The sequence below is a fragment of the Rhinoraja longicauda genome, chromosome 12 (genome assembly GCF_053455715.1).
Source record: "Rhinoraja longicauda isolate Sanriku21f chromosome 12, sRhiLon1.1, whole genome shotgun sequence".
Lineage (NCBI taxonomy): Eukaryota > Metazoa > Chordata > Chondrichthyes > Rajiformes > Arhynchobatidae > Rhinoraja > Rhinoraja longicauda.
The window spans coordinates 28,116,886-28,139,860 of NC_135964.1; the positions used below are offsets into that span (position 1 = coordinate 28,116,886).

At 46.9% G+C, this 22,975-nt stretch overlaps 1 protein-coding gene across 6 annotated transcripts in view; it reads left to right on the plus strand.

The window, feature by feature from the left end:
• The window catches only part of phldb2b (pleckstrin homology-like domain, family B, member 2b), a 114,862-nt gene that overhangs the window by 86,522 nt on the left and 5,365 nt on the right, over positions 1-22,975 (plus strand). For 5 of the 6 annotated variants that reach the window (XM_078409307.1, XM_078409309.1, XM_078409310.1 and 2 more), the window contains 4 exons: positions 5,060-5,095; positions 10,246-10,432; positions 18,195-18,285; positions 20,215-20,361. In XM_078409307.1, coding sequence (XP_078265433.1) covers positions 5,060-5,095; positions 10,246-10,432; positions 18,195-18,285; positions 20,215-20,361 — 461 coding nt within the window. The remainder of the gene's footprint in view (positions 1-5,059; positions 5,096-10,245; positions 10,433-18,194; positions 18,286-20,214; positions 20,362-22,975) is intronic. The other variant, XM_078409308.1, reaches the window with a different exon arrangement.

Below are 22,975 nucleotides of genomic sequence, written 5' to 3' on the forward strand. Positions count from 1 at the left end.
CTTTGCATCATACTTAATATTGGTAATATTATGCTGTGTGCAATATTAATGTTCTTCCAGCAATGTGTAATGCCACATTTATTTATTTTTTAACTTATTTTTGAAATAACCTAGCAACTAATCCTGCTCCATTACTCTTTCCCTGTACTCCTGCAATTTTTTTCCAGTCTCCTTAAGAAAGATTGATCCTTTCAATGACTCCATATTGTTTTGGTTACATCCTGTAAAAGTCCATGGGCATCATTAGTTCTGGGATTGTTGTGTTGTTCCGGGGAACTCTAATCATCGGAAGGGAGCCCTTTGTTAAATATTGATCCCAAACGCCTGAGACTGGCCCTGTCCTTGCCAGAGTGTTAAAACGATTAGACACAAAGGTAAAGCAGCAGACCGTTGGAGACAGCAGGTGTGCAAATGCATTCTCTGGCAGCAGTGGGAGACCCATGGATGCTGTTTGCCCTGCTGTTTGTCTCCAGCATTTCCTGGTGCTCAGAGAGCATTTCTGTGAATGCTTTGGCGAGAGCAGAGCCCACGGTGTAGATCCTGTTGTACACACAGCGGCAGGTGAAACCACGGGGGGAATGATGAGATGGCTGAGGCTCAGGCTGGTGCGTAGTGTGACACTGTAATCTGGACCTCAGCCGCGAGTTGGGCAGCGATAAGAGAGGTGTTGCTCCTGGTGTGGAGTCATAGTGGTTGTTGCTGTGTTGTTGTTGTCGGGCAAACGTGAGCCAGCAGCATGCTGTGGTGGACGTTCTGCCCGCCGATATATACATTGCCATCTCCGTGGGATGAGGCCAATGGAACTGTCGGCTGTCAGAGACACAATCCTTTTGAGACACAAGAGATGCTGGAGATGCAGATACTGGACTCTGGTCCAATACACAAACTGCTGGAGGAACTCAGTGAGCCAGGCCAGACTGAGAGTTGAGGGGAGATGGCCAGCACAAAGAGGTGAGGGGGAAGCGGTGGGGCAAGACCTGGCAAGCTGGATGCACAGGAAGCGAGGTTGATAGACACAAAATGCTGGAGTAACTCAGCAGGTCAGGCAGCATCTCTGGAGAGAAGGAATGGGTGACATTTCGGGTCGAGACCCTTCTTCAGACTGAGTCAAGGGAGAGGGAATGTAGAGATATGGAAGGGTAAAGTGTGAAAATGACAGATCAAAGCAGACGATGATAAGAAAATGTAGAATGGTTCATTGTTAGCTGAGGGGAAGGTGACAAGGAGGCATACAATCAATAACATTAATCAGCAGGACAGTGAAACTGGTCGGAGAACTAGGGTGGGGGAGGGACAGAGAGAGAGGGTGAGCAAGTGTTACTTGAAGTTAGAGAAATCAATAGTCATACCGCTGGCTTGAAAGCTGCCCAAGCAAAATATGAGATGCTATTCTTTCAATTTGCATGTGACCTCACTCTTGACACTGGAGGATGTCAGGACACAAGGGTCAGTGTGGGAATGGGAGGGGAGTTAAAGTGATTGGTGGATCCAGGTGAGGAGAGGTTGATAGGTGGATGAACATGTGGGGGAGGGAAAGTAGAGATAGTGAAGAGACTGGGGCATGGTGGGTGGAGGTAACCAGGGGCTGCAGATGATGGCATCTGATGGGAAATGGAGGTGGAGTATGGAATCAAATACGGGAGGTGGAGACAGTGGGGTCATGGAGTGTGTGGGTGATTATGTGGAGTGTGTGGGTGATGGGTACATGGAGTGTGTGGGTGATGGGTACATGGAGTGTGTGGGTGATGGGTACATGGAGTGTGTGGGTGATGGGTACATGGAGTGTGTGGGTGATGGGTGTGTGGAGTGTGGGTGTGGAGTGTGAGTGATGGGTGTGGAGTGTGTGGGTGATGGGTGTGGAGTGTGTGGGTGATGGGTGTGGAGTGTGTGGGTGATATGTGGAGTGTGTGGGTGATGCGTGTGTGGAGTGTGTGGGGAAGAAGCTGATCGAGAGGGGGCAGAGTGTTTGTGGGAGGATCTGGATGGATGGGGGGACTGAGTGGGAGCAAGATACCTGAAGTTGGAGAATTCATTGTTCATGACGTCTGGTTGTAGACCTCCCTGACGGAACATGAGGTGCTGTTCCTTTATTTGCATTTGGCCTCACCCTGGCAGTGAAGGGCAGACAGGTCACCATGGGAATGGGGAGTGGAATTGAAATGGCTGCAACTAGGAGCTGCAGTTGGCTGTGGTGGACAAAATGGTAACCTGGACAACGTTTGGTTTGCACATGTTCAGCGAGGTCCCGGTTGCCAGTCATTTCAATTTCCCTTCCCATTCCCACACCGACCTCGGCCTCCTCCACTGCTGCGGTGAGACCAAATGCAACCAAGAAGAACAGCACCTCTTGTTCTGCTGAGTGGTCTACAAGCCAATGTCATGAACCTTCTAACTTCAGGTATCCTGCTCCCTCCAGTCCCCCTATCCATCCAAATCCGTTCACTCATATTTTTTACCACAAGCACCCTATCTCCTCTCGCCCAGTTTCCTTCCCACCCACTCCATATGCCCATCACCCACAGACCTCTATTGGGTCCCCTCCCCCCACTGTTCCCTCCTCCCTCATTTGGTCCCATACTCCACCTTCATCTGCCATCAGATTCCATCATCTGCAGCCTCTTGTTGCCTCCATCCCTGTCTCTGGGTCCTGTCATTACCCTCGCACTCCCTCCCCTACCTGAGTCCTCCCACCAATCCACCCTTCCTCACCTGGATCCACCTATTGCCTGTCAGCTCTTGTCCCGCTCACCCTTCACCTCTTTATGCTGCCTATTTCTCCTCCACTCTTTCAGTGCAGATGAAGGAACCTGACTGTCTGTCCACTTTCCTTCTCAGCTGCTGCCTGTCCTGCTGAGTTCCTCCAACAGATTGTTTTTTTGCCCCAGAAATTGTTTCCCCATTGTCTTTCTCACATTCACAACAACTCCCCCAGGTCCCATCCTCCATCCACACTCAAGGGGAAATTTGCAGAGACCTGCATGTCTTTATGACGTGGGAGGAAACCGAAGCACCCGGAGGAAACCCACATGAGGAGAACGTGCAAACTCCACACAGATAAGACCCAGGGTCAGGTTTGAACCGAGGTTGCTGGAGCACTGTCTGCTGTGCCGCTGTTCTGTCACGTGATGCGAGCTTGAAGTGTGTTAGTGGGGGGTTGTCTGGTTGGGTTGTGGGGCTGGTTTATCACTGGATGTTCCCTTGTGCAGCCATCCCATCCCACCAATACAGTCTTCACCTTTGGTGTTGGCCTGGATCATTAACAAGACTTCAAGGTCACTGATGTTGTTCTGGGAGTCAATCAATCATTTTCCTGCAGTGCCAGTCCATATCCTGTCCTTTGCATTCTCATGTGACTGATTTATTCAGATTTAAGTCCTAAGATGTGTGTCAGGTCAGGTGAAATGCTACCAACTTGAAGCATGTTGCTGCTGCCAGGCTGGTGTGGTAATGCCTGTGGCACCTGGGTGTCTCTGTTTAATCTTTCTCTGCATGTCCCTCTGCTTCCTGCATTCAGCCTTGTCAGTTCGCCTTTCACCTCTGTGTTCTAAACTCACTGAAATCACCAGCTAACCTGTCCAACCTTTCTCTTGTCTGCAGGGAAATCAAAAAAAGGTACGGATTGCCGTCTGCCTGGCGGTGTTTTTGTGTCTGTAGTGTGCTGTGTCTGCCCTACCAGAAGGGTTCTGTCACATTGCCAATCAGGAAATACGCCATTCAACTGGAAAGAGTGCAGAAAAGATTTACAAGGATATTGCCAAGACTCAAGGCACTGAGTTGATGTTAGATGTTGGGCAGGCTAGGATTTTATTCCTTGAGCAAAGGAGACTGAGGGATGAGTTTTTAGAAGTGTATAAAATCTGGGCAGTGTGAATGCATGCAGGCTCTTTCCCAAGGTTGGGGAATCAAAAAGTAGAGGGCATAGGTTTAAGATGAGAGGGGAAAGATTTAGCAGGAACCTGAAGGACAACTTTTTCACACAGAGTGGTGGGTATATAGAATGAGCTGCCAGAGAAAGTAATTGAGGCAGGTACAATAACAACACCTGAAAGACATTTGGACGGGTGCAAACACAGGAAAGGGTCAAACACAGGCAAATGGGACTTACTTAGATGGGTATATTGGTGAGCATGGATGAGTTGGGCCAAAGGGCCTGTTTCCATGCTGCCTAACTCCATGACTCTGTGTCATAGGATTTACAGCTCCTTCAGAAATCTCTTTCTAGAGGCAGAGTGGACTAAAAAGAGAAGTGTTGGAAGAACTCAGGCTGTCAGATAGCACCTGTGAATGAGAAAACAGTCAACATTTTGGATTAGGGACCCTCCAGAACTGAAGGGTTTCAGTTTTCAAAGTGGATCAAGGGGAGGAGGGAAGTGTAGGACAGGGAGACGGATCGAGACAGGACAGGTGAGCGAGGGGTTTTGCTGGAACTGGGGTTGAAAGGTTCATAACCCTGTAAATGAGAAATAGTGAGAGAGCCGTTTGAGAATTGTGTTCATTCAGAAGGTTGCAATGTGCACAACAGCAGATAGGATGTTGTCCTGTTAGGCTACCCAAGGCCTCACCACGGCAGTGGAGGGGGCTGTGGACAGACAGGCCAGAGTGGGATGGGTGGCAGGTAGCAAGAAACCTAGAGTCCTCCCTGCTGACTGAACACGGGTCCCCCATTGAACCTGCTCCCGAGGCCTTTGTTCACAAGTTTTACACTAATCAGAGTGACAGATGAAGTGTGATTGAGGGAGAGGGGGATTGTAAATTTTACCAGAGCCAGTCACGGCCTGATGCAAGGCTTAGTTAATCAAAGGCTCTCTTTGGAATGGGAGATGTCTAGCAGATGTGGGCCTTGCGATCACAGTTCCATGTGACATATGGTCCGTGGCCTTAGTGTACATTCATGTCATACACAACTAGGTTCCAGAACACAGAGACGTGCTTGCATTGGTTCATTCATTAAATCCTGTCATGTGACATGAAACCACTCTAGACCAATTTGAAACACAGTTTCCAATAGTCACTCGGAGTTCCTGGTTCTGATTTTATTTTATTTTGCAAATATTTCTAGGATCGGCATCACATTCCAAGGGGAATCACAGAAAAGGTAAATGCTTTGACATGGAAGGAACAAAGCAGACTCGAGCGGGCTGGTAACGGGGCTGTTGCTGTGGTTGGGTTGTGGTTGAGTGGGCATGGTTGATTGCTGTGATGCATGCAATGGAATATTGCCTTGCTGCCACCCTGGTGGACAGGTTCTCAACATGGGTACTGTGTAATGGGAGAGTGCATTACGTGAGGGTGGCCCATGTAACAGCAGGCAATCCCTCAAACCATCTGCCACTGAGGCCCTAAAGTGTAACTGTTTCTAGACATTGGTCTAAAATGTATGCCAGACTGAGATATTGTTCAAAAGCATTATTGGTGAATTAAGGATAATCCAATCTCTCAACGTCACAGTGTGGGCCGTTTCTCAGTCCTTGACCTGTGCGGCCTCAGCTCTCATGAGCCTAGCGGTCCCATTCCTACAATTCTCCTTAAGATTGTCTTGGACTCTAGATCTGAAAATATTTAAACCCGAGCTTAGGGAGGAGGACCTTTCTGCCACCATTACTCAGTCTCTTACACCAGTGGTTTCACAAAAGCGAGCGGCTTTTCAGTGTCATTGTGTGGGACTCGTGCAGTAGACCGGGTGTCTATTTATCTGCCTGGCTCTGCAGTTTTTTTTTAAAGGAAGTCAGTAGCTCAGGCAGAATCTGTTTGTGGAAGTAAATAGCAAGATAGAGAAAGGAGAGTCAGTGGATGTTGTTTACTTGGATTTTCAGGAGGCCTTTGATAATGTGCTGCATGGAAGGCTGCTAAACAAGTGTAAGCCCATGGTATTAGAGGGAAGGTATAATCATGGATAGAAGAATGGCTGAGTGGCAGAAGGTAAAGAGTGGGAATAAAGGGGGCTTTTTCTGGTTGACCGCTGGTAACTAGTGGTGTTCCGCAGGGGTCGGTGTTGGGTCCGCTACTCTTCACATTGTATATTAATGATTTTGATGATAGAATTGATAGCTTTGTGGCCGAGGTTGCGGATGATACGAAGATAGGTGAAGGGGCATGTAGTGTAGAGGAAGCAGGGAGTCTGCAGAAGGGCTTGGACAGATTGAGAGAGTGGGCAAAGAAGAGGCAGATGGAATTCCATGCAGCAAAGTGTGTGGTAATGCACTTTGGTAGAAGGAATAAAGATGTAGACTATATTCTAAATGGGGAGAGGATTCAGAAATTGACTTGAGAGTGCTAGTGCAAGATTCCCAAGAGGTTAATTTGCAAGTTGAATTGGTAGTAAGGAAGATGACCTAATTCTGCTCCAATAACCTATGAACGTGAAGTGGACGACAATGTTTCGTCAGGACCTTTGTTGAGACTGAGTGAAGTAGGGGGGGGGGGGGGGTGAAAGCTAAAAGAGCATGGAGGGGGTCGGGGAAAGCCTGACTAATGATAGGTGAATGCAGGTGAGGGGGTTGATTGGCAGTTGGGTGGAGTAAATGACAAAGACTAGAGATGAAAATGAGACAAAAGGGTGTCAGATACGAAGAGACATGTCATCACCGTGGCCTGAACCAATTGCTCATCTCAGGTCAGGGTCAGGGCCGAACCAGGCCTCTGGAAATGTGAGGCAGTAACACCACCAGCTGCACTATTTTGTCGGCCTGGCTCCCCAGTGTGGAGTCAGTACGTGGCCAAGGTTTGATCTACTGGGGACACCAGAGGCAACGATGCAGAAGAGTCCCTGATGACTCTTTTGTTATAATTGAATAAAAGGAAATGGAGCCGAAGAAGTTAATTCCCACCCAGGTGTCAAACGGTGGAGAAGTTTTGGCGGACAATGGGCCGCTGTGTCAACACCTGCTGTTGGAAGAAGAAATCGGGCTGGATCGTCAGTCAAAGTCACAGGAGCATGTGGTCATTCTGAACAGCCACTTTGGTGCTGGAACAGGGCAGTTAACCTCTCCAGTTTAAAATGGGTGACTCCTGGTAAAATTAGTACGAACTCTACAATTCCAGTATTGTAGAAAGGAAGGTTGAAGAGTGGAGGGCGAGTGTGTAAGGATGGAGAAAACATTTAATGATATTGGTAACGGGCTATCTAAGGTTATAATGTGATAGGTTATCTAATATTACAACAGGATCTTAATCAACTAGGCCAATGAGCTGAAGATATTAATTCAGATAAATATGAGGGTTGCAAGATAAATCAGGGCTGGACTTGCACAGTAAATGGGGGGTGTTATAGAACAGAGGAACCAAAGGCTGCAGGTACATAGTTCCATGAAGATGTCAGCACAGGTGGACATGGTGCTGATGAAGACATTTGGCACTCTGGCCATCATCGATCTGGTTATTGAGTGCACGAGTTGTGATATGATGTTACAGCTATCCAAGAGATTGATAAAAACACATTTGGAGTACTGTGTACTGTTCTGGTTGCCCTGCTTTAGGAAGGATGCCATATAATCGGAAAGGGTGCAAGAATGTTACTGGGTCCGGAAGGTCTGAATCATAAGCAGAGGCTGGGGAAGCTAGGTCTTCTATCTCAGGAGCATAGAAGGCCGAAGGATGACCTTACAGCAGATTATAAAATTATGAGGGGCACAGAGAAAGTGGATGGCCACAGGCTTTTCCGCCGGGCAGAATTACTAAGTGGAAAGGTTTGAAAGGGACATGAGAGGCAACTTTTTACACACAGAAGGCATAGGTTTAAGGCAAAAGGGGAAACATTTAAAATGGTCCTGAGGGGCAACTTTTTCCACACAGAGAGTAGTGGGTATATGGAACGGGCTGCCAGAGGAAGCAGGAGAGGCAGATACAATTACAACATTTATAAGACTTGGACAGATAGATGGATGGAAAGAAAAGGTTTGGAAGAACATGGACCAGGCACAGGCAATTGGGTCTTGTTTGATTAAGCAACTTGTTCGGCATGGATGAGTCCCTTTCTGTGCTGTATGTTGGCTCACGGGCTCTAGGTTGGCCAGGAAGGATAATCAAGTGCTCAGTCATTTGTGTGAGAGGGATAAGGTCAGCGAGAGCACCATGGTGACTCAAGGCTGCAGCAAACATTCCAGGGATGGGATGCTGACTCTTAGTCTGAAGAAGGGTCTCCACCCGAAACGTCACCTATTCCTTTTCTCCTTCTTCTAAGGTCACCCTTCGGCCTTCTGTGCTCCAGGGGTAGAAGGCCCAGCTTCTCCAGCTATATCATCACATCACAACTCATGCACTCAATACCTGGACCGATGATGGCCAGAGTGCCAAATGTCTTCTTCACCACCATGTCCACCTGTGTTGCCTTCTTCATGGAACTATATACCTGCAGCCTTAGGCTCCTCTGTCTGACCCGCTGAGTTATTCCAGCTTTTTGTGTCTATTTCCAGGGATGGAGCCTGGAATAGTTATAGAAAGTCATGCTGAACACGAGTTCAGCAAGTTGTAGACTATAGCTCTGCCTTCAACACAGTCATCCCCACCAAGCTCACCTCCAAACTCCACCAGCTAGGCCTTAGTTTGCATATATGCAACTGGATCCTGAATTTCCTGTCGGAGCGCCTTCAGGCAGTGAAAATGGGCCTCCACCTGTCCTCCACCACCACCCTGAGTACCGGCACACCGCAGGGTTGTGTTCTGAGCCCCATCCTCTACTCCCTCCTCACGCATGACTGTGTCCCTGCATTTGCCACCAACACCATCGTCAAATTTGCAGATGACACAACGGTGATCGGGCTGATCTCCAACGGCGATGAATCAGCCTACAGAGCGGAGGTGCAGAACCTGGCGAGCTGGTGCTCAGAGAACAACCTGTCCCTAAACACAGCTAAGACCAAGGAGCTAATCATCAACTCCAGACAGTCACAGAATGAGGAATACGCTCCAGTCCTCATTAACGGGGACGAAGTGGTGAGAGTGTCCAGCTTCAGGTTTCTGGACACACACATTTCACAGGACCTCACATGGTCCACCAACACTGCTGCTCTAGTCAAAAAGGCACAGCAACGGCTGTTCTTCCTGAGAACACTAAAAAAGGTCGGTCGGCCACAACAGCTTCTGATGACCTTCTACCGCTGCACCATAGAGAGCATTCTGACATACGGCATCTATGTGTGGTATCTCAGCTGCACGGCAACGGAAGCTCTTCAGTCTGCAGAGCACAGAGGATCATTGGGACAGCTGCCAGCCCTGGAGGACATCTACAACGCACGCTGCCTCAAGAAAGCCACCAGCATCCACAAAGACTCCAAACACCCATGCCACCGTCTGTTTGAACTACTTCCATCTGGCAGACGTTACAAAGCCTTCTACGCCCACACCTCAAGACTAAGGAACAGCTTCATTCCTAGAGCTATAGCTGCTCTGAATCGGTCCTGCTGAGAGCCCGCCATGATGTGTCTCTGCCCCCAGGGTCATCTGGTACATCTGACCCCTGCATGAACCATTTTTTTGCACTTTACCTTGTTCCCCCATTTTCTTTTTCCTTTCCCCCGCCCCCCTTTTTGTTGTTTTCATTTTCACCGTGATTTATTTATATATTTGATTTGATAGCATCGATATGGAAACGACAATCAAAATCTTGTTGTACTTGTACAATGACAATAAAGGATATTGTATTGTATTGTATTGTATTAATGCTGGTAAGCAGCAATGTTAGTCATGAAAGGATTGATTCAGGAAGCTCCTGTCGAGTGAACGATTGAGCAATCTGAGATGAACTGATCCAGGTTGATATGTGAAGCGTCATTGTCATCATTATGAAGCACATTGTTATCAGTGAACTATACGAGGAGATACCTGACTGTGGTAGACGAGGAGGTGTCTTTCGATATAATTTATGCAGATTTCAAGACATTTGAATAGGTGACTGGATTGTAAAGATTTTGAGCATTATTGGCCAAATGCAGGCAAATGGGATTAGCTCATGGACATATGTTGACCAGCATGAATGAGTTGGGATGAAGGGGCTGTTTCTGCGCTGCTTCAGGTCAATAAAGTTAAGAGATAAAATGATTGCTGGCAACTTGCTGGGTTTTTGGGTATGAGCCTGGATTGTGGTCACATTATTTTCCGTGCTAATCAATGGATTCTGGAGCATCATCACAATTACCATTTAGCTTCTAAGTGGGGCTGGTGGGCATGAGTCCAAGTGTCAGCGTTGGTCTGCTTTGTGCCTGGTTCACTGCTTAGACTGACTGAGATGTTGCTCTATTGTGCCCACAGGACCCCAGCATCACCGTGCCAGTGAGGAACAGAGGGTGAAAGCCCAGGATCAGAGCAGCACGGGGCTGGATCGCTCCTCCTGCACTGACAACGGTTACAAGGACAGTGCCTTTGATACCCTCAGCTTGGACAGCTCCGACAGTGTGGACACCAACCTATCTGCTTGTTCCCCCGACAACATTTCTAGGTAAAGGTTTTCTCCGTGAGATTCTGCCCCCATGAGTGGTCCCTCCTTGGGCCAATAACCTGCAGTGGAAGAAGAGCGGACAGGGATGTAGAACATTGGGACATAGGTTTAAGGTGAGGGGGGAAGATTTAATAGGAACCTGAGGGGTAACATTTTCACGCAAAGGGTGGTAGGTGCATGGAACGAGCTGCTGCAGGAGGTAGTTGAGGCAGGTACTATCGCAACGTTAAAAAAAACATTTAGACAGGTACATAAATAGGACAGGTTTAGAGGGATATGGGCCAAACGCAGTTAGGTGGGACTAGTGTAGGTGGAACATGTTGACCGGTGTGGACAAGTTGGGCCGAAGGGCCTATTTCCACACTGTATCACGCTATGACTGTGCTGAATGTCTTCCTCAGCCTATTGTTACATCAGCTAACCTGTCACCTCAGCCCCCTGCTGTTGAAGCCCCATTCATGCACCCATCACCCCTCAGTTGCACTCCTGGCTGACCTTCCTCTGTAAATCTGAGTGACTCATGCAAGACTCGCTCCCCCTCTTGTTGTGCCTGTAGATGGCTCTTGTTCAAGAAATGTCCTGTGCCCTCATCCCTTGGTTCCACACTCCCCTGAGATCACTGCCCTCCTCTGAATCTGGCAACTGGTGTATCTCTTGCTTTTGTGGAACCACTGTGAGTGGTCATGCTTTAACCTGCCTGGAATGGCTGGACATGTTTGGTCGGCTTTATCACAGATTGCAGACTGGTGCAGCAGGATAAGCAGGGATAATGTATCTACTCTCAGTCACATAGAGGCATAACATGACTTGAAAGCTGTTTCTGTAGGACGTGTGAACGGACAGGACTGGATAGATACACACAGTGGGAAGTGACATTGTCTGGAACTTTGGAGAGGGAAAGGAGGCTGGAGATGAGATTGTTTTCAGAGAAAGAATATACAAGGCATGATTAGTAAGTAAGACAGGAAGTCTATGACTGGTCCTGTGCCTCAGGGATCGGTGCTGGGCCTATTGCTGTTTGTCATCTATATCAATGATTTGGATGGGAATGTACAAGGCCTGATTAGTTGGTTTGCAGATGACAATTAAATAGGTGCTATCATAGACAGTGAAGATGGCTATGAAGAATTACAACAGGGTCTTGGTCAGCTGGACATGTAGGCCAAAGAATGACGAATGGAGTTATCGCATTTTGGGCAATCGAACCAGGGCAGGACCTTCACAGTAAATGGTAGGGCCCTGGGGAGTGTTGTAGAGCACAGGGATCTAGGAGTACAAAGACAGAGTTTCCTTCAAAAGGCATCACAGGTAGATAGAGTGGTGATGAAGGCTTTTGGCATGCTGTGTCCACAACTGCAATTTCTTGGACGGGGCTGTTCCCAAATCATGCTCTGATACATCCTGATAAAATGCTTTCTACGATGCATCTGCCAAAGTTAGTGAGGGTTTTTGGGGACATACCAAACTTCCTAAACTTTCTAAGGAAGTAGATGCGGCTGGTTCAGGGCAAATTGCTGGTGATATTTTTTCCAAGGAACTTGAAGCTTGCAACCATCTCTATTACAGTGCCACTAATGTATATCAGGGTGTGTGTACTGCTTTGGTATGAGATCATGATGGGAATAGATAGAGTGAATGAAGAGTTTTTTTCCCAGGGTAAGGGAATTCAGAATTAGAGGGCACAGGTTTAAGATGAGATGGGAAAGATTTGATAGAAACCTGAGGGCAATCTTTTCACACAGAGAGTGGTGGGTACGTGGAATGAGCTGCCAGATGAAATAGTTGAGATAGGTTCAATAATCACATTTATAAGACATTTAGACAGGTACATGAATAGGAAAGATTTGGAAGGATATGGTCCAAACACAAGCAAATGGGACTAGGTTAGATGGAGCATCTTGGTTGGCAAAAACAAGTTTGTCTGAAGAGTCTGTTTCCGTGATGTGTGACTCTATAACAAAGATCACTGATTTAAGGGCTTGCTGAAGGAAGCAAGTTTAAAAATACGGTCTTCAGAAAAGTCCCGAGCTGAAACCGTCTGTTCATTCCTTCCACAGATGTGCCTGACCCACTGAGCTCCTCCAGCAGTTTCAAAATACACTTTTGTTAAACAATCAGTCGTTCTATGCAGCACAATTGATAAATAAGCTGCTACACTCATCACATTTTGTCTGGATAGTCAACTGCCCTAACTTTCAAGCTTGAAGCTTCTTGCTGATGGAGAATGCAATTAGACTCTAACCACAGCTAAATGTGATGACTCTAAGGTGGTGTTTGATGGATCATATTTGTTTCGGACCTGCTAAATTGTAACAAACTCTGTCGGAATGTTTAAACCGCTGTGAGGTGATTGAAGCCGGTTTGTGATGTGTGGTTAGTACCAGGTGCTCCCTGTTAATTAGATCCTGTGTGCAAAGCCAGCTTCAGGCAATTTTGAGCTATAATTTTGACACAATCAACTCTTGTCTCTAAACACCAGACTCTTTCAAATGAAAGTCTTTTAACAGGACAAGTGTGGTGCTAATCATTGTAGGTTATGCTTTGAAGCCGCCAGAAGCATCTACAAGCTGGTTTTGAGTAATATAATGAGATCTGGCAGCCAAATGGTCCAGTCTGGCTTTCGCTGACTTTTAAATTAAGGAACAGAGGTTTAATGCTGCTTGACGTTTCCTCCTCAACATCTTTTCAAGTGTGGCAGTTTCACTCGACTACAATGTTACTATTCAGGTAATGTTATTCTTCTTCCCATTTAGTCAGCCTGATGCCACAAAAGAACTTAGTAGATCATTATTATTTCTCATATTTTTATATTTATTTCTCATATTTTTATTATCATCTGCCTATCAAAACCACCCCCTAGCCTGCATCCACCTTTCACTTGCCAGGCTTTGTCCTGCTCCTCTTCTCTTCCAGCTTTCCCCCCCCCCCCCCCCCCCCCGGAACAATCAGACTGAAGAGATGTCCTAACCCGAAAGGTCACCCCATCCATGTTCTCCAAAGATGCTGTCTGATCCGCTAAATTACTCAGCACTTTGTGTCCTTTTTAAAAATAGTAACACCGCTTGTTATGAAAAGTTTTCAATACTTTTAATACTATGGCGTGCCTGCTAACATGCAGGGTGGTTATTAATTTTACAATCAGGGTAATTTGAAGCTTTTCCCAATTTATTCATTCCAGAAAGGTTTGATATAGTTGAACACTCTGGACTAGTACTATCTGTCAGAAGAGATGGTCTGTGGTCTCAGGTGAATTTAAAAGATGTCAGGAGTTCTCCTGATGGCCATGACTAGTGATGGCCCCTTTAACCTGCAGAAAGCCAGGTATCGGTCATTATTGGAGACACCAGACACTGCAGATGCTGGAATTTTGAGCAAAACACAAACTGCTAAAGAAACTCATTGGATGAGGCAGCATCTGTGAGGGGAGATGGACAGACGGTGATTTGATCGGGACCCTTTAGTTGAGTTTAGTTTTGAGGTACAGCGCGGAAACAGGCCCTTCGACCCACCGAGTCGGCACCGCCCAGTGATCCCCGCACACTAACACTATCCTACACACACTAGGGACAACTTACACTCATACCAAGCCAATTAACCTGCAAACCTGTACGTCTTTGGAGTGTGGGAGGAAACCCAAGATCCCGGAGAAAACCCACGCAGGTCACGGGGAGAACGTACAAACTCTGTACAGACAACGCCCGTAGCCAGGATCGATCCGGGTCTCCGGTGCAGCATGCGCTGTAAGGCAGCAATTCTACCGCTGCGCCACCATATCGCCATGACCCTTCTTCAGACTGATGGAGAGGAGGGGAGATGGCTGGTAGAGAGAGGTGGGAGGAAGCAGTGGGGTAAGAGCTACCAAGTGAGAGGGATTGATTGGAGGATGAGTCAGGGAGAGAAGTGTGGAGACAGCATCCAAGGCTGGATGTGACAAATAGAGAAGACAAACAGCTGCAAATGTCAAGTTGAGTCAAGTATGTTGTCATCTGCACGGACGGTTAAGTACAGTTACAATGAAAATCATGTTTGCAGCAACATCACAAGCATATAGACGCCAATAACACACAAAAACGTAAATGATGCATTAATTCTGCAAGTCAGTAAGAAAAATGCAATTACTAACATAATTAGAAAAAACCTGCATGGGAGTGCAAGAGGTGGTCGTAGTGTTCCGTTGCTGAGGTAGGGTTAGGGTTGTGCAGGTCGGTTCAGGTACCTGATAGTTGTAGGAAAGTAGCTGCTCCTGAACCTGGTGGTGGAATCTGGTACGAAAGGTAGAACCAGTCAGTGGGATGGTGGGTAGATGAGAATGGGGCTGTGGGGGGAGTGGGAAGGAAAGGAAAACAGGGGGCTCAAAACAGGGAGAGGTGAGTAATGAGTAGATGGATGAGGTGGGGGAAGGGAAAGGAACTAGTTGATGGGGGTGGGGGAAGAGTTGGGTAGATAAGGATGAGAGGGAGGCGGGGAAGGACATTGTCGGATCTTACTGTGCAGAAAGTGTCGGCCTGTGTTTTCTGTCCGATAATACTGCCTGTACTTGCAATACTGAGCAAGTGAGGCTGCATCCGTGGGAAGTGACATGGAGTTTCAACAAAGGGTCTTCAGCCTGAACTGTCAACTCTGTTTCTCCTACCACAGATGCTGCCTGACCTGCCGAGTGTTTCCAGTAAATGCATTTTTTTAGATTTTCACTTCAAAAGTACGCTAATGGTTGTAAAGCACTGAGAAATGCTGAGGCAGGGGAAGAATCACATAACTGCGATACTTTTTTAAAACCAAATTTGAGTCAAATTTGATATATTTCCGCTAGCATTTGAGTGCCTCAGAAACTTGCCACATTGTCCATTCAGCCACCACATTTATATTAAGCCAAGTGTAATAACCAGTATGATTAAACCTTGAAAACAGATTTGTATCTGTGACTAGAAGCCACAGAATTCCATGTATCATTCACCCACGCACTCAATCCACGCGATACCATCCCCCTTCTGCTCCCATCTGCCCACTATCCCTCCCTTATCACCTCTCCTTGTCAGATTCCATTGCTATTGAAACCCAGATCCAATAAATTTACCAAAAGAATAATTGCAAAGAGGAGCAGAGGCTGATCTGTCTGGTCAAGGTATCAAACAGGATAAAATAGGGTCTGGGCCTCATCGAGTCTTATCATCACCACCCGTTTACACTAATCCTACACTAATCTCCACATACCTATAAACCTCCCCCACATTTTACCACTCACCTACATATCAGGTGCAGTAAAGTAACCAAGTACAACCTATCAACACACATATCGTTGCAATGTGGGGAAAACTGGAGAACCCGGAGGAAACCTACGCAGTCACAGGGAGAACGTGTAAACTCCACACAGACAGCACACAATCTGAGGTCAGGATTGAACCTGGGTCACTGGAGTTCTGAGGCAGCAGCTCTGCCAGCTTACACACAGTGCCTTCCATGTTTTAAAGCCTAGAACCTGTCCCCATGGCTCAGCTCCATAATCCCTCTGATTCCTCCTGCTCCTCCAAAAGACGAGCTGTTCACAGCGTTCTTTGCATTACCAGTAAGTGGTGCCTTGTAGCGCTCCCCAGTGGATGGATTAAGCATGTCTAAATTCAACCATTGCTCTTGTGTATTCAATGCCATTGGTTTCACTGGGAGGTTCTGTGTAGCATAGATCTTTAACATGGAGGTCGGTCAGTCCATTGTGCCTGTGCTTACTCTTTAACTCAATTTCAACCCACACACCCGTCTTTCTTTGGAACTCGGTTAATGTATTTCCTTACACTGATCTCTGGAATCCAGCCAGTCCCCAGGTTACATAAAGATTCTGTTCCTGAGAACTGTCCGTAAGTTCATTTCTCTGTAATTTCACTGCAATTTCACCAAAAAACCATATTACAGATATTACAATGTGACATATGGATAAGGAAGGACAAAATACCTTGGCAGCAGAAGGGCAGCAAATTTTGTTGAGTATAATGTAAATGATTATTAATTGATTAATTGATTTCTATTTTAAAATGCCATCAATTGTATTGCTGCATTTAAACTATCGACAGCTTCTGACTTCAATCGTAACAAATGTTCAAACTAAGAATTTCTATTGAGATATTTTTTAATGTTGTTTGACCTGGGGAAGAAATATCTTTTTTTGTGTGGAGTGGTAACATTCCCAATCCTCTTGTTTACGTGAGTAAACAAAGTTATAGAACTGACAGCATCCACTGATTTTATACACCTGACTGCTGCATTCTTTTCACAGTTGAAGGTTATCGCTAATTTGGGGTTTGGAAGAAAATAGTTCAATATCATGTAAACCCTTCCCCCCTCAACCCCTTCCTCCCCACTCCTTCCCACCTCCATCCCCACTCCCTCTCCCCAACTCCCTCCCCCCTCCCTCCCCACCTCCCTCACCCCTCCCCCCCTAACTCCCCTCCCCTCCTAACTCCCCTCCCCTCCCTCCGTCCCTCCATCCCTCCCCCTCCCTCCACCCTTCCATCCCTCTCCCCCTCCCCCCTCCTTCCACCCTCCCTCCCCCCCTTCCGGTTAAACATTTATGTAATGTCAGATTTCTGCAGGTCAAGTCTTCCATAACCCAGTGACTGCTTGTACTTCATTTAGTAAATTTCTCGAAATAATATCTTGCGTTAAATATTTTCACTAATCAATCAACCCACTACTATTAGACTTCTGAACAATCATCTCTTTCACACCACCTTCCCGGAGGAGCTGCCACGTAATATTACTCTTAACTCTACCTCATTTGGTTATTCTGTCATTGCACGTGTTTTTTTTCCCACTACTTCAGATTTCACATTCAGTCTTTGCACCATTCTGTTGTACTTGTTGTCTCTGTCATTACCAAGTTTACTGTGCACTCTGTGAGCTTCATCCAAACAAGGAATTTCATGGCACCCTGGTATAGACACCAATAAACTAATCTGAATCAGAACTGCTCTCACCTGCTCCTTCCAGAACCAGGGCCCAGAGTCTTAGAATAAAAGGGAGGCCACTCCAAAGACGTACAGGTATGTAGGTTAATTGGCTGGGTAAATGTAAAAATTGTCCCTCGTGGGTGTAGGATAGTGTTAATGTACGGGGATCGCTGGGCGGCACGGACTTGGAGGGCCGAAGAGGCCTGTTTCCGGCTGTATATATATGATATGATATTTAAAACTGAGGTGAGAAGGAACTTTTTCACTCAGAGAGTTGTGAATTTGCAGAATTCTCTGCCACAGAGGACAGTGGAGGCCAAATCACTGGATGAATTTAAGAGAGAGTTAGATAGAGCTCTGGGGGCTAGTGGAATCAAGGGATATGGGGAGAAGTTGGACACAGGTTACTGATTGTGGATGATCAGCCATGATCACAATGAATGGCTGTGCTGGCTCGAAGGGCCGAATGGCCTCCTCCTGCACCTATTTTCTATGTTTCCTCACAGCTTCTCACGCGGGCCGCTGGGTGTTTTTGCCAGTCCAATTTAGATTGTGGGACTTCCCTCCATCAACGTGGTGTCACTTCCCACAAAGTTTTGGTGGGGGGCTGCAACATGGTTTGAAAGGGAGGAGGAAGGTAGAAGCCCTCGTGTCATTTAAGCAGTAGCCGGGCTGTACTTGAAGAGCTGTGACATGCGTTGGACCCAGTGTTGGTGGGGCTAGGTTGATTGCTTCTTGACCAACACAGACAGAATGGGTTAAATCACCTCTCATTGCACCATGAATCATCAACGTATCGACTTATCTTTTGTGCTCTTGTGCAGTGCCAGTACGTTCAACATCGCCAAACTGGAAGAGATGGAGCGTCTGTTGAAGGAGGCGCAGGCTGAGAAGGCGTGGCTGATCGAAAGCAGAGTGAGTTCTTGTCTCCGATACTAAGTTGCTGCTGTGATTTCACACTGCAAACACCAAGTCAAGTCAAGTCAAGTCAAGTCAAGTCAAGTCAAGTCAAGTCAAGTCAAGTCAATTTTATTTGTATAGCACATTTAAAAACAACCCACGTTGACCAAAGTGCTGTACATCTGATTAGGTACTAAGGAAAAAAATGAAACAAACAGTGGCACGCAAACAGTTCACAGCACCTCCTCAATGAGCCTCAAACGCTAGGGAGTAGAAATAGGTTTTGAGCCTGGACTTAAAGGAGTCGATGGAGGGGGCAGTTCTGATGGGGAGAGGGATGCTGTTCCACAGTCTAGGAGCTGCAACCGCAAAAGCGCGGTCACCCCTGAGCTTAAGCCTAGACCGCGGGATAGTGAGTAGCCCCAAGTCGGCCGACCTGAGGGACCTGGAGTTAGAGAGGGGGGTTAGAAGATTTTTGATGTAGGGGGGGGAATGTCCATTTAGGGCTTTATACGTGAATAGGAGGAGCTTGAAGTTGATTCTGTACCGTACAGGGAGCCAGTGGAGAGAGGCCAGAATCGGGGTGATGTGGTCCCTTTTACGGGTACCCGTCAGGAGTCTCGCTGCGGCGTTTTGGACCAGTTGCAGGCGGGACAGGGAAGATTGGCTGATCCCAGTGTATAGGGAGTTGCAGTAGTCTAGGCGGGAGGAAATGAAACCGTGAATGATTTTTTCTGTGTCGTCGAATTGGAGGAAAGGTTTGATTTTAGCTATGGTTCGAAGTTGGAAGAAGCTGGCTTTTACCACAGCGTTGACTTGCTTATCAAATTTTAATGCAGAGTCAAATATCATGAATTCCTCTTCCCTGCACACAGTGCTGTTCCTACAACGTTTGGGTGGGGTTAAATATGAAGTTGATTTCATGGTCACCTTTTATGCTGAAAGAAATTGATGGATGACAGGGCTGGCAAGCAGATGGGGAGCTTGACAAACATCACCTGGTGATCCAGGTGCTGAAACATCGGGAATTGGGAGTGGTTGTAGTGTGGGTTATCCGAACCTATTGCAACCTTTCCAACTTGGCCTGTGGTGTTGCTCCTGCCAGTGGTGAAACTGGGAGGTAGACACTGAAGCCTGGATGTTAGCGGGTGTTGGCGATGTTGGAAGTACACAAAATCATGAGGGGCATAGATAAAGTGAGCACTCACACTCCTTTTCCCAGCATAAAGGAAAACCCAAAACTGGTGGGCAGAGGCTTAAGGTGCAGGGGAAGGGATTCAAGGGGAACCTCAAAGGCACCTTTTTCACTCAGGGGTTAATCTGTAAATGGAATTAACTGTCAGAGAAAATATCTAGAACCAGATACAATAATGAAAAGACATTTGCACAGATATGTGGATAGGAGGGCTGTGGGCCAAATGCAAGCAAATGGAACTAGCCCATGATGCCTCCTTGGTCAGCGTGGACAGGTTAGGTCCAAGGGCATGGTTCCATGCTGTGGCTCTATGACTATGTGGAAGGTGACTGTGGTTGTATGTCCTGTGTTGTGCAACAATAGAGGACATACAACCATGGTCACCTGCCACATAGAGTCAGAGACTCTATATGACTGTATATGGTCTATATGGCAGCCATAGACAGCATAAGGTCTCCCTGAAGCCTGAGGAGAGGCACACAGAACAGCCCACATGTTGTGCATTTAGCACAGCCAACACAGGCAAAGTGTAACGGCAAACCTAACGTCTACCTTATACCGGGTGGCGTTGGGAGTGGTCGTGTTGACTCTGATGCTGGCTGTGTATGTTATTAGTTCCAATGACAGTTAGTGCTGGAGGGGGGTTTTACAGGGACCACGGTGGCAGTGCATCACGTTCCATGTGGTGAATATTATTATGTATTTTTTCTGCAAGAATGTTTGATTGGTGTTTATTTCCCCTTCTGGAGGAGCGAGAGATGGAGGTGAAGAAGCAGGCGTTGGAAGAGGAGCGATGCCGTAGGGAGCAGCTGGAGAAGAGGCTGCACGAAGAGACTCAGCACAGGCAGCAGCTGATTGAGAAGGAGGTTAAAATACGAGAAAAGCAGCGATGGCAGGTATTTGACGAATTTAGGAGCTGTTTGTACTCTAGTCCCTGGAGCACCTAGATCTTAAAGCTGTCAGCGGCAGCCTGGAACTTGGCCACTTGCTGATGGCACAGATTCTGCCGAACTCTGTAGGCATCATCTTTTATAGGGAGCTAACAATCAGAGACCCAAAGCCCTGTGCCTGCTTGATCTCACGGTATTCAGGATGTGAAGGAAAGATATGCTTGTCCTGGACAGTGCGCAGAGGTGATTCACCAGGATGTTGCCCCGATTGGAGGACTTTAGTTATGGGGGGAGATTATGTAAAACATGGAAAAATACAGCACAGGAACAGGCTCTTCGGCCCACAATGTCTGTGCCGAACATGATGGTAAGTTCAACTAATGTCCTCTGCCTGCACGTGATCCAAATCCCTCCATTCCCTGCAGATCCATGTACCTATCTAAAGCCTCTTAAATACCACGATCATATCAGCAGTGCATTCCAGCCACCCAACATTTTCTGTGTAAAAATACTCGCCCCACATTTCTCTCTTAAACTTTTCCCCGTCTCGCCTTTTAGCTGTGCCCTCTAGTCTTTGACATTTCCACCATGGGAACAAGATTCTGACTATCCACTCTATCTGTGCCTCTTATAAATTGATATACTTCTATTAGTTCTCCCCTCAGCCTCTTGACTTAGAATACAGTCCTAATCTAGGCAAACAGGATTAGTGCAGATGGGCAAAAAGATTGGCATGGACGTGGTGGGCCGAAAGGTGTGTTTTAGTGCTGTACGACTCGATGATTCTAAGTATCTGGAAGATTAACGCCAGTGCCTTTGCTCCCCCTACATAAAGTCATAAAGTCATAGAGTCATACAGTGTGGAAACAGACTCTTCAGCCCAACTTGCCCACACTGGCCAACATGTCCCACCTACCCGCATTTGGTCCACATCCCTCCAAACCTGTCCTATCCATACCCTGTCTAATTGTTTCTTAAACGTTGGGACTCAACTACCTCTGGCAGCTTGTTCCATACACCCACCACCCTTTGTGTGAAAAAGTTACTTCTCAGATTCCTATTAAATCTTTTCCCCTTCACCTTAAACCAATGTCCTCTGGTCCACCATTCACCTACTCTGAGCAAGAGGCTCTGTGCATCTGCGTAAACTCTGGCCACTGCCCACCCTGCTTTGTGATGGTTCACTGCCCTGGTGAACCCATGATCAGCCACTGACCACACATCTGTGCCATCACTAAGACCAGTCAGTTCCTCTGCGGCATTGTTCACCCTGCCTCAGCCTCAGCTCGTGTGCTGCTGATGCTTTGATCCGTGACTCCGGAGCCAATATTCCCAGGAATGTTCTGGCCAGATTTCTCCAGATGAACCAGCCACGTAAATACAACAAGTCAGAGGTGGAAGATCCTGCGATGCTTGACTCACCTTCCATAACCCCAAGGACGTTCCACCATAGAGTAATATAGCAAGGAAACAGGTTCTTCAGCCCAACTTGACCATGCTGACCAAGATACCCCATCTACACTAATACACCAGCCTGTTTACCCCATATTCCTCCAAACTTTTCCTATCCATGTTGCGGTCTAAATTTATTTTCAATGTCACTACAGTACTTGCCTCAACTACCTCCTCTGGCAGCTCATTCCATATATCCACCACCATCCATCCACCATGAAACGGTTGCTCCTCACGTTCCCCTCTAACCTTAAACCTATTTCCCCTGGTTCTTGATTTCCCTACTCTGCATCTATCCTATCAATTCCCCTCATGATTTTAAACACTTCTGTAATATCACCCCTCATCCTCCTGCGCTCCAATGAATAAAGACCTAGCCTGCCTAATCTCTCCCTTTAGCACAGGCCCTCAAGTCCTGGCAACATCTCGTAAATCTTCTCTGCACTTTTTCCAGCAGAACAAGCTCAGTGGTATGAATATTGATTTCTCTAACTTCAAGTAACCCCGGCATTCCCTCTCTCTCCATCCCTCTCCCACCCAAGTCACACCAGCTTCTCATCAAACAGCTAACAATGGCCTGTTTCCTTTATCATCATTACTTTTCACATATCTTTCATTCATTCTTCTATATCTCTCTACATCATCGTCTATATCTCTCGTTTTCCTTTCCCCTGACTAGTCTGAAGAAGGGTATTGACCTGAAACGTCACCCATTCCTTCTCTCCAGAGATGCTACCTGTCCCGCTGAGTTACTACACTTTTTGTGTCATCCTTCCCCTCGCATCGACATCTTGTACAACTGTAATATAACATCCCAAACTCATTCCCCTGGCTGAAAAAAGCCGATGTACCAAAAGCCTTCTTGATCACCCACCATCTCTAAGCGTGATGGAACACTCTCTGCTTGCCTTGATGACTGCAGCTCCAACAACTTGGTGGCCTGTTTCCATGCTGTACTTCCCTTCTACCCCCTCCACTGACTCACCTGCCAATCTACCTCTCCAACCCTGGTCCACCTATCACTTGCCAGCACTTGCCCCATACCCCCCCTCCACTCTCAGGCTCGAGATTCCCAGCATCAGCAGTCTCTTGTGCTTCATTGTGTTTGCTGTATACTCAATGGAATGAGGACCAGCAGTAGTTTAGTTTAATGTAGTTTATTGTCAGG